This window comes from Puccinia triticina, chromosome 1A, assembly GCF_026914185.1.
Source record: "Puccinia triticina chromosome 1A, complete sequence".
In the NCBI taxonomy this organism is placed as follows: domain Eukaryota; kingdom Fungi; phylum Basidiomycota; class Pucciniomycetes; order Pucciniales; family Pucciniaceae; genus Puccinia; species Puccinia triticina.
In genome coordinates, this window is record NC_070558.1 from 7,977,277 (window position 1) to 7,992,808 (window position 15,532).

At 47.3% G+C, this 15,532-nt stretch overlaps 2 protein-coding genes across 2 annotated transcripts; both read right to left on the reverse strand.

Moving 5' to 3' along the window:
• Window positions 1-4,363: 4,363 nt before the first annotated feature.
• PtA15_1A876 (uncharacterized protein) lies at window positions 4,364-5,909 on the reverse strand (the record flags this gene model as incomplete). The annotated part of the gene is made up of 6 exons (XM_053165948.1): window positions 4,364-4,420; window positions 4,496-4,639; window positions 4,717-4,802; window positions 4,922-4,937; window positions 5,160-5,253; window positions 5,320-5,909. The coding sequence occupies 6 exons, from the start codon at window positions 5,907-5,909 to the stop codon at window positions 4,364-4,366; spliced, it is 987 nt and encodes a 328-aa protein (XP_053017089.1).
• A 5,310-nt stretch (window positions 5,910-11,219) lies between these two features.
• On the reverse strand, window positions 11,220-12,086 carry PtA15_1A877 (uncharacterized protein; the record flags this gene model as incomplete). Its single annotated transcript, XM_053165949.1, has 1 exon — window positions 11,220-12,086. One exon carries the CDS (start codon window positions 12,084-12,086, stop codon window positions 11,220-11,222), a length of 867 nt encoding a protein of 288 aa, XP_053017090.1.
• Between the last annotated feature and the right edge of the window lie 3,446 nt (window positions 12,087-15,532).

The window sequence follows — 15,532 nt, forward strand, 5'->3', positions numbered from 1 at the left end:
TCTGATGATCCATTTTTGGATTTTCTGCTAATTTCCAAGATTGAATGCCCTATCTGCAACAAAATAACAATTGAGTAGCTACAGTTGCACTTGGCATTCTGATGTACAGAGCTTCCCCCAAGACCTGGTTGAGCCATGCGGAGGAAAACCCTACCCAGCTCAGGGGTCCAGCATAATAAGCAATACAAGTCCTGGATACAGCAGACACGGCGCCGGTGAGTGGATGATGAGGTGGAAGGATGAGAAAAGGGAATCCTTCCACGTCTGCTGCCTCCAGTACACTACATGACCATGTGACATACAAGTGAACTGAAAGAAATAAAGTGACATGTCTAAAGCACACAATATGAGATAGAAAATGAAATGACAGATCTCCAACTCAACACAGCACACCATGTAAGGGATCAAAAATGAGTGCTTCACTTGTCTGCCAGGGGAAACAGGCGCCCTGGAAGTTGGAACAAACTTTTTTGTGATCAAAAACACTAAACTGGCATTGATGGCAAGATCAAGTGAGGATTACTTGGATAAAGTGAGGATTACTCGGATAAAGTGAGGATTACTCGGATATTTATTTGCAATCAATGATTAGCAAGCTGAACATGTAGGTTCTACATGCTTGAGATTTCCAGTGTGATAATGAAGGATGGTTAGTGGGTAGAAATGAGCACTATCCACCTTCTTCAAGAATATTTATATCTAGGGATGGCACTTTGTACCCGGGTACCCAGACAAAATTTCACTAAAATCAGACACCTGCACCCATGGAGTGGGTACCCGGGTGCGAATGGCGGGTACCTGGGTGCAAGAGCCAAGTACCCGCGGCCCGCGGGTACAATTGGGTCCCAAGACCTGATTGGGTCCTGAGGCCCAATGATTGGGTCCAACTGCTGTTAGTGCAACAGTCAGACAGGCGGGTACCTGGGTACCCGCCTGTCTGACTGCTGGAGAGGACGCACTCCCCTCGTCATCAAGAGGACGCAATCCCCTTGTCATCGAGAGGATGCACTCCCCACGTCATTGAGAGGACACACTCCCCTCGATGGAGGGGAGTGTGTCCTCTCAATGACATTGAGGGGGGGGGGGGGGGGGGGTGTACTCCTCTCAATGAAATTGAGGGGAGTACACACCTCAATCCCATCAAGGGGAGTTTTTACCCCCCTCAATGGCACCAATGGGAGTCCATCCCCCTCTGGATGCCATCAAGGGAAATGTTAACTCCTCTTGATTGCGTCAAGAAGAGGACACGCTCCCCTGCCGGCCATTGAGAGGAGTAATTGATCCCCTCAATGGCCGTCCAAAGGTGGCTGCGTGCCGGAGTACCCGGCTCCCCGACTGGGGATGAGCAGTACTTAAGGGCGGTACCCCGGTACCGCACCGCTTTTTGCCAAAAAAACGGGCACCTGGCACCGCTGGGCGGGTGCGGGGCGGGTGCAGGCGGTGCCGGGTACCTTTTTAAAGTAAGTCTTTTATTTCTCTAGCCATCCCACACCCTCTCCCTGTTTCATCCATTATCCATCAGTCTGCTAGACCTGGTAGTAACCACTCTACCAGTCTCCCATGCTACAGGTTGGTTTTATATCTGGTTTTATCATTATCCCCTCACTCCCATACTATTTTCTCATTTGTTGGGTTACCACAGAAGAATTAACTGTTGGAGGGTGGGGTGGACAAACTCCACATTTGGAGGACATGGGGGACAAGAGGAGGTTGAGGTGGAGTAATACGCTCAAGGGTTTTTCCACCTACAGCATTAACCACCAACAGGAAGGCAGAATCTGATCTGTAACTTCATTTTCTCAGGGCTCCAGTGCAACACTCCAAAGCCAGTGACTGTACAATTTTATTTTTGCAAAGTGATCAAAGTTGGTCATGACAAAAAAGTCTGTGGTTAAGTGAAGGGTATGTGTTATTGAAGGGGGTTTTACCCAGAAAGTAGTGAATTGGTGGACCATTTTGGTATGGCTTACTAGAGAGTATGGTTCAGGCTCAGCACAAGTATGGGTTAGATCAGAGCTGACTGTAGCACACCAATCTTACAGGTTTTATGGTACATGTAGTACATATCCTCCCTCACATTTTTTTATTGCACACTAACCCAATACGCAGAAAGAAGTACAGTCCAGGCCATGTGCATGGATGAATTAAAACATTTCTCATGAGTGAAGGCATAATTTTTGAAAAAAATGTCCAGATTCTGATTCTTTTGGTTACCCAAGATCTTCAATAGACACAAAGTAAGATGATTGGTTCTGTGATTGTAAACTATAACAATAAGGGTATGAGACCTTCTTTGGACTGACTATTCCATTGGTGTATCTAGCACTGCCAAAAAACCCCAACTCAACTGGGCAAATTTTAAATCTGTAACCCATGATGCCCATACATAGTTTTAATGACATTGCCATCCCCGCCTAAAGATGTCTGTCCATCCCTATGGATTGTGCCCAGTGAAGCTAAGCTGAAAGAAATTCTGAGTGACAAGTGATTACACTAACATCACTTACCTGAGTTATTTTTTCTTCAGAATTGTATAGTAACAATCAGATTACATGAATTTCTTGTGTCTAAATTATAACAGGTGATGGCCACAATCATTGCCAGATCTATGTACATAGGTGGTGAGTGTGAAGTTACACACCTAAGTGAACAACCTCAATCTCATCAATTGAGAAAGAGGCCAGGATTGCACCCATGGATACAGGTAAGCAAAGCAAACCTTGTACCACAGTCAAAAACCGCTGCAGCCGGGCAGAAAACACTGATTACAGTTGCAAGGGGCATATTACTGTACGGCCTCGCCCGCAAAATCAGATCTGAGACGCAGGCCAAATTAAGCCCATGCATATGAAGGTTGTTTTTCCTAAGGAGTGATCCTGTTTGATCGTGTGCAACAGATTGGGATGATGCATTAGTTCTCATCTGTATCTGCTTGACATCCAGGGACCCAGCCACTTACCTTTGGTGCTTGCTGTGGTTATTCTGCCTGCAAGTGACTGGTAGCCAGGATTTGCCACAATCTTAATCTTCCTGCTTGCGTGAGTGGCACCTGCATGCATCCAAGGGATGTATGTACAGTTGCGAGGGGCATATTACTGTACAGATTAAACCCCCGGGGGTCCCTGGTTCGGAATTTTGGGATCTGGGAGGAAAAAAAAACAACAGGAGATTCAGCCTACTTTGGCAGGATCTGACACTGATTTTCTGAATGAGCAACCTCTTGGATGGTCTTGAGTCTCAAAGAGAAGCAGTTGGCAACAGCCGCGTGTGGATCAAAATTGTGTGAAGGGTGCTGAGAGGTGAAGAGGGCACTCAGACTCTGTAGCTATGGGCTGATGAGTGCTTGGACAGGCTTGGACCCCATGGCTATGGGTTTATGAGATCCATAGTCATGGAGTTACAGGTTATAAACCCATAATTATGGGTTTATGGCATGTACTTAGCATTGGGTTTGTAATGTAGGGGCCAAAAAAAAAAAAAAAAAAAAAAAAAACTGGCTGGTCAGAAACCTTAGCCTGGATAGAACTAGAATCTACAGCCTCCAAAAGGCCCAAAACTATCACTTACATGTTATGGATAAGGAAACAAGTTTGTCCATCATCAGGTGTTCATCCTGATTTGATTTGCTAATTATTCAATGGGATTATAATTAATGGTACTTACACATATGTAAAGCTCATCTTCCTAGGCCTCAAAATCATCATCATCATGACCAAAAAAACAAACAAAAGAAAACATGAAAGAAAGCAAAGGATTTGGTTGGTTGTCTCTTGTGGGTGTTTTTGATAAAAAAGAAAGAGAAGAAGGAGGGTACAAATGAATGAAAAGGGGGAAGGGTGGTTGGAGAAAACCTGGCCTGGGTATTAGAGATTGGAGTGTAGGGCAAAGACATGGGTCTTTTTTCAATAACAAAAAAAGGAAACAAAAGTTCAAAAACACCTGGCTGACAAAAAAACATTTGAAAAAAGTGGGATGTTGTTGGTTCATTTAGTTTGTTTTGTCTTGAAAAAAGGAGAAAAAAATGGGATCCATCAAACAAAACAAAAAAGAAATGATCCATCTCAAAGTAAGAACAAAAATCAGATTTTTTTGGTGTCTTTGTGTGTGTGAAGGGAGAAAAGGGATGTGTGTGATAAATACGTGATGTGATCAGATGATGATGATAATTAGATACTAGTCAAAAAAGGGGTCATGTGAGAGAGGCAGAGAGAACATGAGGCCGGGGTTATTTTCTTTTGTGGGATGTCTGGACGGAGGGAGGGGAGGTTTTGAGGGAGTGAGTTTGGGGGACACGAGTGGAGGGTGAAAAGAGAGAGTCCATAGGGGCCAGGAGGAACGGGGGCCGGGGGAGCGACAGGGTCGGTCACATAGACAAGTCGAGCCACTCGGGCGCGAAGTCGGGATCAACCTCCTCCCAAACCTACACAATTCACGATAAAAGCCGTCAGAACCCCTAGCAAAACTCACAAAAAGGCGGTGGGAGTGTGTGGCTTACAGGAGAATGGTCGAAGAGCTCGATGAACTGCTGGTCCATGTTGCGCGACTTGGGGAACGCGTAGCGCCGGTACTCGTCAAAGATTGCCGTCGACGACCAATGCTGCAGTTTCCGGAGACAGCCCACTAAACAACCTGTCCGGTGCTTCACACACAGAAAAATTGACGTCGTTAAAACCGTGTCAGAAACGAAAGGGAGGTCGAGAGGAAGCTGTGACCAACTTTTCCTTTGTTGCAGTGAATCAACATCGGGTGGTTCCGGACGTCTAAGACTTGACGCAGCGCCAATCTGATCTTGTCTTCGGGGACTGCAATGAAGAAAAGGATCCGGTTAGTTGAGCTCAGGCTTAGCTGCATCCCACGGATCTGTTTCCTATGTTTGTTTTTTTTGTAGCTCGACAATGAGTGACGGCAGGTGTACACTTACTATGTACAAACGGTTCCTAGGAGGAGCAAAGGTAAAACCGCCAGACACGAGCAAGAGGTAAGAAAAAAAGGGAAGAAATGGGAGAAAAGTGGTTGGTTTTTGTTGAAAAGCAGAGATCTTCCCGGGGTGTTTTTTTGGGTGTAGGACTCGGTTAAAGACTGCAATGTGGGTGTTCTGGGTGTGGCCGATGACAATGGTGGATGGCGGTGATGCATTGAAGAAAGCAAACAAAACTAACTTTGTTTCCTGGTATGGCATATTGAATAAGTTTAATCCCGACTGATTCGTAATGTTTTACGAGTTCTAGAGGGTAAGGTTCCTGAACCAAAGTTCTACGCCGACGTGAAGAAAATCAGCCAGAGAAAGCCAGAAAGAAAAGGGGGCGTGAGAGTGCCTACAAGATTGTCCGTAGTTTGAGTTGAGCCAAGAATTGAAAGTGTTCGGGTTTGGGGAAGCTTGAGCGGAAGATTCCTGGGGCGACGATGGCGAAGTTCGGCGGGGGGTTGAGGGCTTGGGGGGAGGCTAGGTTGAGGTGGGGATGGTTGAGGGCTGGGCCGGGGAGGAGGAAGATGGGCCGGGTAGTTTTGAGAGGGTCACGAGTAGACGACGGGTTGGAGGCAGGGGTGGATAGACAGAGAGAGGATGAGGCGAAGCAGGCCGGGATTTCGGGTTCTAGCGGGTCGAGCGTATGATGGCGACAGAGCGATGGAGAGGAGGAGGAGGAGGAGGAGGGTGACGAGAGCGAGTCGGAGGAGGCGGAGGAGGAGGATGATGATGAGGCGGAGGAGGCGGAGGATGAGTTGGTGGGCAGGGGTGTCAGCCAGGGTAAGAGCTGATGGTCGGCGCTGAGGGTGCTGGGCAGGGCGGGCATATGGGCGAGTGTGGGGGTATTGTTGTTGTCCTCGTCGGCAGGATCGGCGGCAGCGGCAGAGTGGCTGAGGAGAAGCATGGCAGGGTCGGCTGAGAGGCTCAGTGGATGGTTGGCCATCGTCGCTCGGGTGGGGGGAGGGAGGGAGTGAGGTGATGTGGGCTACAGAGGCATCTTATAAGCAGCAGGCGGCGCTGGTCGTATCGTGCAGCATAAAAATATGTATGTATCTGTCTAAATAATATTCTAAAAAAAGTTCTATGGAGTGTTCCTGGTGGAGTTGGCCTGTTGACCGGTCTGGATGCGAACAGCCGAAACCCACCACGGCCATTTCACAACCCGCACAGCAGCCTGTCACGCGCCCGCTCCCCGAACAGCGCCAAGCCAGCCCCCGGTCCGACTAGCCCTCCCTGCAGGAACCATCCTCCGGCTAGACTGGCAACCACCTCATGCACAGGCTTTGTTTGCTTGCCAAACACGCTCGAGTCGACCAGAACGAGCCGGGGATTCGTGGGATGGCTTGCTCTGATCTCGGATGTGTCTGCCTGCACATGACCGCATTTGTATATGCATATTTACATCCCTCTTCAAACTTTGCAAATCTGTATCATGCCTGAGAGGACGCGGTGGACATTGCAAACGATACTTTAGAACCCCGGCCCCATAGGAAAACCGAGTTCTGTTTTAGGGAAGGCTTCTACTATCACAGTGAGTTCTACAATACATATTATTGACCTCATCATCCAAAAGAAGTCTTTCAGGTTGATTATACAAACATGCAAACATGAAATTCCGAATGCTTTTGGCTGTGATTATCTAAGGAAGCCTAAATCCCAGCCACAATTCATACAGGATTGTTTTAGGAACTTGAGTATATTACATCACCTTTCCAACCTAATCTTGAGTTTTAAACTGTAATTCATCGTCAGTATTCATATCCAGGTCCAAGAAGCTAACCTGCTAAGTAAATCCAGTGATTTGTTCTGAGAGTTTGCTCGAGGCACCCAAGTGCTCAGCAAAGCTTTTTGATGTTGTAGACCTCAGCTATTTAGTTCCCTCTTGGTATCAATTCCATGCTGCTCAATTGGCCATGATAGTTAATTGGGAGCTGATTCAGAGTTAAATCCATTCATCAACTAAATCTTCCCCTGCATTATCACTTAGAATTATATCTCAATTTCTTGATACTGTTGGGTATCAATCATGTCAAATGATTCAAAAACATTTATCCAAAATATGGTTTGATTTTGGATTGGGATTGGTAGACACTATTGATTTCCCAAGTAGATGGTCAATTAGAGCGTCTGTGTCCTTATCAAGAAGATAAGATTGTTCCTCTGGGGTCTGATTCTAGGAGGGTATCATCAGCAGCAAACCTGATGTAAAATTTGATGGAGCAATGACTGGTGTCTGCTTCGGAGCCGAGCTTCAGAAACAGCCTTTGATCTGTTGGTGTGCGCTGAAGTGCTGTCCTCTCCACAGTTTGGTGGGAACCTAACTTAACACAAGTCCCCCCTGGTGGGAGGCTCGCTGTGTAGCACTGGCTGGCGGCGAAGCCGCCCCTCCCGCAGGGAGCTAACTTAACACAAGTCCCCCCTGGTGGGAGCGCTGTGGCTGGCGGCAAAGCCGCCCCTCCCGCAGGGAGGGACTTGCGCATTATCCCAAATTTTACGCGGGAGCAGAAAGTTCATTTGGCTGAAAGGTTTTTAAAATTTTTATAGCTCCTCCCCCAGCCTCTCCACCAATATGCCCTATCTGTACCCTATGCTACTTTTCTTTCTCTACAATTTGGTCTACTCAGTTTTTTTCTATCCCAATCTGTTGACCTTTTCAAAAGATCAAAAATGCACAAGTCTTCCAAATGAGGCTCCACTTGTTTGGGACTCCAGGATTTGTTTTTCTGGCTACAAGATAAATGAGTGGCTCAAATTCCTTGCAAGAACAGAACCTACAACTCTGTGTATTCAGATTTTCTATATTGGTTGGGATTTTTAGTGTAGCAGATCCTTTCTGCTCCTGCTTAAATCAAGACATAACTCATAAGCCTCTCCTGCGGAGAGCCCTCCGGGCGGGGTCCCCTGGAACCTCCGCTCGAGAGGCTTTGTTAAGCTAGCGCAGGGAGGGACTTGTGTATTATCGCAAAATTTAAGCGGGAGCAGGAAGTTGGTTTGGCTGGGAGGTTTTTAAATTTTTTATAGCTCCTCTACCAGCCTCTCCACAGGCCAGATCCACGTGCGTCCTGTGCTACATTTTTGTCCCTACAATTTGGCATCCTCCGATTATCTCTATCGCCATCCGTTGGCTTTTTATAATTTTTCAAAAAAGAGCCATGTTGAAGTTTTCGAAGTGGGGATCCACCACGGATTCACAAGCCTGATGCACTTGTCAATCCTGTGGATCTATGTATACATAAGCCATCAACCGTGCAGATCATCTTATCACCTGGTTTTACGTGAGACCATCACCACATCACCGCCGGAGTTTTGCCATCCATTGCCATCAAAACTCATCAAGACCAACAGCTATCCAAATCTATCCTACTTCGCGAAAACACTATGTTACCGGATACAAGGTGGCCAAGGCAACCTGTCATTCCAGAACATGCTCGACTGATGAGTATCTGCAAAGTGATCCAACAACATAACTTAACCCCAAAAAAGTTCTTGCTTGGATTTCTCAAAAACCGTCATCCAGCTGTTGCCAATCGGCGTAGATTGTGGCACAATGCTGGATTAAGCACAACTATGGAGCTCCTCGAGAATATGGCTGATAAACTTAAGAAGACGCCAGAAGGGAAGCAAGCATGGTCTTCGTATGTTCTACAGGAAGTAAGTAACATTCATATTCCATTATTACCCCTGCCACTTTGAGGTACATATTTGAACTAGCATCCACTCTTGTTTGCAGGCTATCCAGATTGTTGCGTCCCAGTCCCCCCCGCACGGCAATTATCCACAAGGAGGCTTCATGAGTAGTACAAAGATATCGGCGGAGTTCTTGGGTCAAGCTGCAAAGAAACATGATAATGCTCGTATTGCAGAAAGTATGCCATTCTTACATAGTCTTCTATCGACTGTCCTACAGCAGTTCATCGAACACAACACCACTGAAGGCGATGAGTCCAACAATGTTGGGTTGGGCGCAATGGACGAAGACCCTACGGAAGCTCGAGGGCTCAACCTTGAAGAAATTGGGTACCAAACGTCCTTGAACTCAAATGAACGGAGGAACTTGCGAGCTGCTAATGTAGGTGCACTGTGGAAATGCCAGACTTAAAATTTACTGACAAACCTGTGTATAGATTGCGCAAATGGTTTGCAGTGTTGTGGCTTTTGTTCAAAATCGTCGTTGTAATGGCTTCCAGCTTCGAAACGGGATTCAATTTCTTGCTGGCGGCGTGACCGAGCGAGTTAATCAATACCTCCTGTACTACGGTTTGGCATGCGGACGGCGGACGGCAGTTACGGCTCTTGAGACACTCACCTCGGAGGCAAAGTCAAAACTGAAGACCGCTTTCAGTCGTCAAGTGTCGCAAGTGATCTCCCCAGTCATTTGTATTGATAATCTCGACATTGAGCAGCATGTCCATACACAATCTATTGGCCACAGTACTCGTATGTTTCACGGAACATGGGGATATGCCCAGTTCCCATCGGCTGAACTCCTCGAAACACTAGACGCTTCCGAACTCACAATGGATGCTTTCAACGAGGCAATGAAGAAAGTACCATCATTCCAGATCGAGCCGCGGATGTTTCTACCAACTCCCGAATCTGAGGAGTCTTACAAGGCTGTCTGGAAGAGTCAGATTGCCCGTGTATTGCATGAGTACATTGCTCAACCTCAAAGTACTGTACAGGCTGTTCCCCTAGACCCCCCTCCAGTTGAGAAAATTTCGTCAACACCACCGGAAATCCAGATGTTCATGCTCATGGATGCCCCAGAGAATAGTGCCGAGGGGATGGGACAAGTCTTGGATTCGATTGCACTTCAAACTGGCCTCAACACCAACGACTTTTTTGGTCGCTTGCAACTAATGGACGGCGATTTGGCTACCTGTCGCAACTTCAACTGTCTCCGATCTCTCCGGACACCAAGTAGATACGCACAGCACAGCCTTCACAATATACATTTTCAGCTCGGCGCGTCCCACACTTTGTGGAACATTGCAAGCAGTATCTTCAAGGCTCATTTTGGCGACAACCAGAATTCAATGGATACTGGTGCGTGGCGATGTTTGGAGGCACTTGGAATTCCAAATGCAAAGGCCTTCCCCAAAAAGGACTTCTCCTTGATGATCAATCACATTGAGAAAGTTCACGAAGCTACCATATTATTTGGATTGAAGTGAGTCTAACAAAAGTTATGTGTATAAAAAACCAAGAGTCATATCTTAAATGTGCATCAATCTCACCAAAATGCAGGAAAATTATGGGAACAGAGGAAGACAGGATGAATGAATTCGACCCCTCCAACCCACGTCCAAAAATTCCGACTTCCAAATGGAACTCTATCATTGATGAGTTCTACAATCAATATTGTACCGGTCAGGCCCGGCACCAAGCAGCCCAACGGAAATCACCTAAGCTCCATAATCTCCTGATTCGGCTTCAGGAATTCTCCACCGTCGTAGAAGCCAACCGAGCCATGAAGGCGGGTGACATAGGTCGCCTCTTAAATATATGGAAGACTTGGAGTGTAATGTCGCAGTCGTTAAAGGGCTTGCGCAACTACTCTTCTTATCTACCTTGTTTAGTGCTGTCTCTTACCGAACTGCTACCACCATCTCTTGCTAAACTCTTTCGACATTCGTTATTATTCTCACCAAGTGGGCGCGAGAATCATTTTGTAGCAAAGGATTTCTATCTCGAGCTGCAAAACTACTGGCTCAAGTTTTTCTTTAATCAAACGGGCACTGGAACTCAAGTGGAACATTTGAAAAGGCTGTATTCAATGAATATCCAGCTGGTCAGTCCAAATGATAATTTTCTCCTTCCAATATAAATTAATGCTCTTTTTTCCTCAGCTCCGAGATATGATGCACTCGATTCGCCTCGACACTGGGGCTACTGTTTTCACCCAAACACACAAAAACGTCATGACTGCAAAGTCATTGAATGTTTTTCTTCAAATGGCTAATAGCTACGATATCTTGGGTGAAAGTGATGCGGAGATGATGGATGAGGATAGTGATAGTGATAGTGGGGAAAGCCATACTTCTGAGAAGGTACAAGAGACTAACGATAAAATGAAGCGTGTTGCAAACTCGTATCTTCTTGGGTTCAAGAAAATCCAAAAGGAAATCGGTGTCGACCCTCAACTAAGCCGGTTCAAACTACATATGCCTTGCTCGTACGATTCGGAAATTGATGATGAAGAAATGGCCAATCCGACCGATGATATACCTCGATATGAGCTATGATAACAGTACTAGAGCAGACCATGATCCCTTTTCACTGCAGCCATTATTTCCGCTTGCGCAGCTAGTCGTTTATGTTTAGCCAATTTTTCAAGTCGTCGTGCTTCTGTCTTTTCCTCTCTGATCCTTGTTTGCATCGCCGCCGCTTCGTCTCGCTGCCGCTGGACCTCGGGGGATACTGCATTCTTTCGAGGTCGCTTTGACGGCGTAGTAGATGCCAGCTGTTGAACGTCAACTCCAAATCCTACTTCTCCATCCTCCACCTGCATCTTATGTTCAATTGCCTGCTCTTCCCCACCGTTCGTACCACGAAAATCAACCTGCGGCCACGTCCCGAAATGATCCTGCGGCCTTGTCCCCGATCGAAACTTCCTGATCGTGTTCATCAGCATTGTCAGCTGCCCTGCAAGCGCCTCGCCTTTGATGATACGTCGAAGGTCGCTGTCAGATTCAATCTGGCCATAATACTTGACGATGGCATTCAGCTCGTCTTTGCCAAAAAAATCTGAAGGTACCGCGCTCTCTCCTTTACGCAGTGTGGCTTCAAAGAATGCTTGGAAATCGTTTTTCAACATTTGTTTGAGGGGTGCTAGCCTGAGTCGCTCTTGTTTTTTTGTTACTGGTCCGTTCCTAGTCGTTGTGTACTTTCTCTTGTGTTGTACGGTAGGCCCAACCGCTAGTGAAACTCGATTTGAGATGTAATCGGTAAAATTTTCTTTATTCAACTGTTTCATAATCTGCACCAAGACAGTAGCTTCATTCTCCATGCAATTGGAGCACATGCAGAGTGGGAATCCGTTGAGTCGTTCGCGTTCAACTTCAGCTTGGTAAAAAGGGTCCTTCTTGTCTAGGGGGATGTATCCATTCCTGAAGTACATGTAGTTTTCAGTTAGTTCGTAAACACAACATACACCACTCTTCAGAAAAAAAACTTGCAGGTTATCCATTGAAAAAGCTATCCGAAGACAAACAGGCGTCACTGCGAGCGCATCCATCCGGTCTTCGTCTGACTGCTTCTGACCAGGCGTGAAGTCAGCAACACTGTTCTTCCCTTTTGGGCGGTTTGGCTTGACAAATAGGATGGCCAACCCAGGACGACCATCACGCCCGCATCGTCCTACCATCTGGCAGATGAGTGAAGGATCTCCACGCCCAATATGGACAACCTGGCGCACAAGCTTCCAGTTCTGCCCCATTCCGAGGGCCAGGGTGCACGAGAGGATCGGGACATTTTCTTGAGCAAAATTGAGAATAGTATCCTGTTTGTCCAATTCGCCCGTGCAAGCGTGGTAGCGGCGAGCGAGGGAGTTACGAGGGTTCAGATGGTTCCCCGGCGTTCCGCGAGCTCGGTCCAACACCTCAAGAACTTGAAGGGTGCGCTGGCGTGTACCAGTGTAGATCAGGGATGGGACAAGTTCTTCATCAGGATTGTCTTCCTTAGAACCGTAAAGCTTCAAGATGTCGTCACATGACTGGATGGAGTCTGTCATTGGTAATCTAATGATCCTAATTTCAGGACGAGTGAGTTCCCCGCGGAGAATATCAATGTGAGTGTCGAGTAGTTTTAAATTCTTCTTGATGGCGGTGATTGCTTCTGGCCTACAAGTGGCAGACATCAAGAGTAATGGTGCACCGTTTCTGGTTAATAACGGAATTGCAAGGCTGCCATAACAAGGTCGAAATGCGGCAAAATCCTGGTGGCGTACTAGAGTTTTCAGTTTCTTCTGGCCGCTCTCAACCAAGCCCCATGAATAAATCATATGAGCTTCATCCACAACAACTAACGCAAGCTTGCTTTGGAACTCAGGCGAGAAGTAAATGTCGCTAAACATTTGGTTATCGAGGAATATCTCGGGAGACAGGTAGACAAAGTTGTAGACACCCTTTTGAACGTCACGACAAGCCTGAGCAGTAAAATTTGGTTTCGTGAGGTTTATAGCTGTGAACCCGGCGGCCAATTTCTCTGTTACTTGATTGTCGCCGAGTGCGTCAAGGGGGTTTAAGACTACAACAACACCGATTGCAGTCCCCAGTCCGTCTTTTGGAAGCATGCCGAAATAGATCTCAGATATTCTTGACTTGCCAAAACCGGTTGCTGCTAGGAGAAAAGTGTTTCGACCGCGAAGTAAATTCATCACTGTTTTGACTTGAAGAGGCTTGGCTTCCTGGTGGTACGTTTCCATTGCTTTGGTTTCAATTAGTCTCTTCAGCTCGTCATTGTCCGATCCCTGGACTTCCGCGGTCTGAATCCGACGCATCGTTGGACTGGAGTAATGATGTTGTTGGTTTTGCTTCCGGCACTGGGCAGTCAGCAGCCCCTTCTCTCTCCCGCAGGTGCACTCATATAACGACATATGACAAGATGGGAACCATGCTTGAGCATGGGAGGAAAATCCATCTCTGTATGCGACAAACAGTGCACATCCAGAGGACAATTTTCCGAACTCAAGAGATGACTGGTTGTTTTTTTTGTGGTAACTCGAAGTCATTTTTGATGTCTTTTGGGACTCAAAGATGCATTTCTTTGACTACAACACTGAGCAGTAGCTCAAATTCTTCGCAAGGGCCAAGCCTACAATATTGTCTAGTCAGATTCTTTTTATCAAGTTGTGTTTGCTTTGTACAAGCTGTTTAGTGCTTTTTGAGCTTGCAGATCCTTTCTGCTCCCGCTTAATTTGAGAGATAACTCATAAGCCTCTCCTACGGAGAGCGCTCCGCGCGGGTCCCCCGGACCTCGGTTCGAGTGGCTTTGTTAAGCTAGATGCTGAAGGTCAGACTCATTGCAGATCTCTGAAGATTAGCAGAACATAGTGGTACAGAGCAGAAATTATTGGTGGTCACCCAGCACAGTACACATTTTTGAATACAGGCGGAATTGACCATTTCTTACCAGGACCATTATTAATTTACGGATGTACTTTGCGCACTGCGAAAAACTCGTCGCGCACTGCAGGGGGCGTCCACTTGACGTCCCGGCCACAGTGCGCAGAAGCTCAAAACACTTCGTGCACTGCAGAAAATAAACCATGAAATTCTCATTTTTTTTTCTGCCAGCCGGCAGAGGGGATCTTTCTTGCCCCTCCTCCATTTTCTTGGGGTATTGGAGAACTTCCCGTCGGCATTTAGAGACCTCTAGATGCCCCTCTAACTCCTAAATTAAGAGCTCTACCAAATCAACAATCAGTGCACATGAAAGTCATGAGCTGTAGGGTTAGGAAATCATTTTCCCTTCTACCAAAAATTAAGAGCCTGGGTGTGTAAATTGAGATCTGGGAGGCTCCCAGACTCAATGGGAAGTCCTCCATTTGGACCCCCCAGCATGACATAAAAAAAGGATGATAAAAAAATACAAAAAATAAGCGGAGCACCTCCCCGGGGCGCACCCCCCGGGGATTTTTAACCTGCTAAAAAGCCATGGATCGGGTACCCAGCCCCTCGAAAACAGAGTTCGAGGGGCAGAAGTACATACCCCATGACTTCGCCTTGCGGATGGCCGGCACAGGCTGGTCCCGGAGCGGAGTACATGCACACTCCCCCGATGACCGGCCAGCACGCACGTGGAGTGCAAATCACCGGTCATCGAGGGGATTACGCATTCCTCTCGATGACCGGAACGGTCCCGCTTATCGAGAGGAGTAAACACATCTCTCGATGACCGGAACGGTCCCGGTTATCGAGAGGATTGAATACACCACTCGATGACCGGAACGAACCCGGGCATCGAGAAAATAATCATCTTGATGACCGAGTCTGCTGCGGTCACCGAGTAGAGAAACACTCCCTCAATGACCGGAGCGAACTGTTCAAGGAGAGGATTGATGAACGGTTCGCTCCGGTCATCGAGAGGAGCACTTAATCCCCTCAATGAATGGAACGGACCCGGCCATCGAGAGGAGGAACACTCTCAATGACCGGGTCTGTTCCAGTCGTTGAGAGGAGCAGTGTTTACTCCTCTCGATGACCGGAACAGTCCCGGTCATCAAGAGGAGTAAACACTCCCCTTGACCACTGGAACAGACCCGGTCATCGAGAGTGTTCCTCCTCTCGATGTCCGGGTCCGTTCCGTTCATCGAGGGGATCAATTGCTCTCGATGACTGGGACTGTTCCGGTCATCGAGCGGAATGCTTAGTCTCTCGATGACCGGGACTGTTCCGGTCATCGAGAGGTGTGTTTACTCCTCTTGTTAACCGGAACCGTTCCGGTCATTGAGAGGAATGTGTAATCTCCTCGATGACCAGTGATTTGCACTCCACGTGCGTGCTGGCCGGTCATCGGGGGAGTGTGCATGTACTCCGCTCCGGGACCAGCCTGTGCCGGCCATCC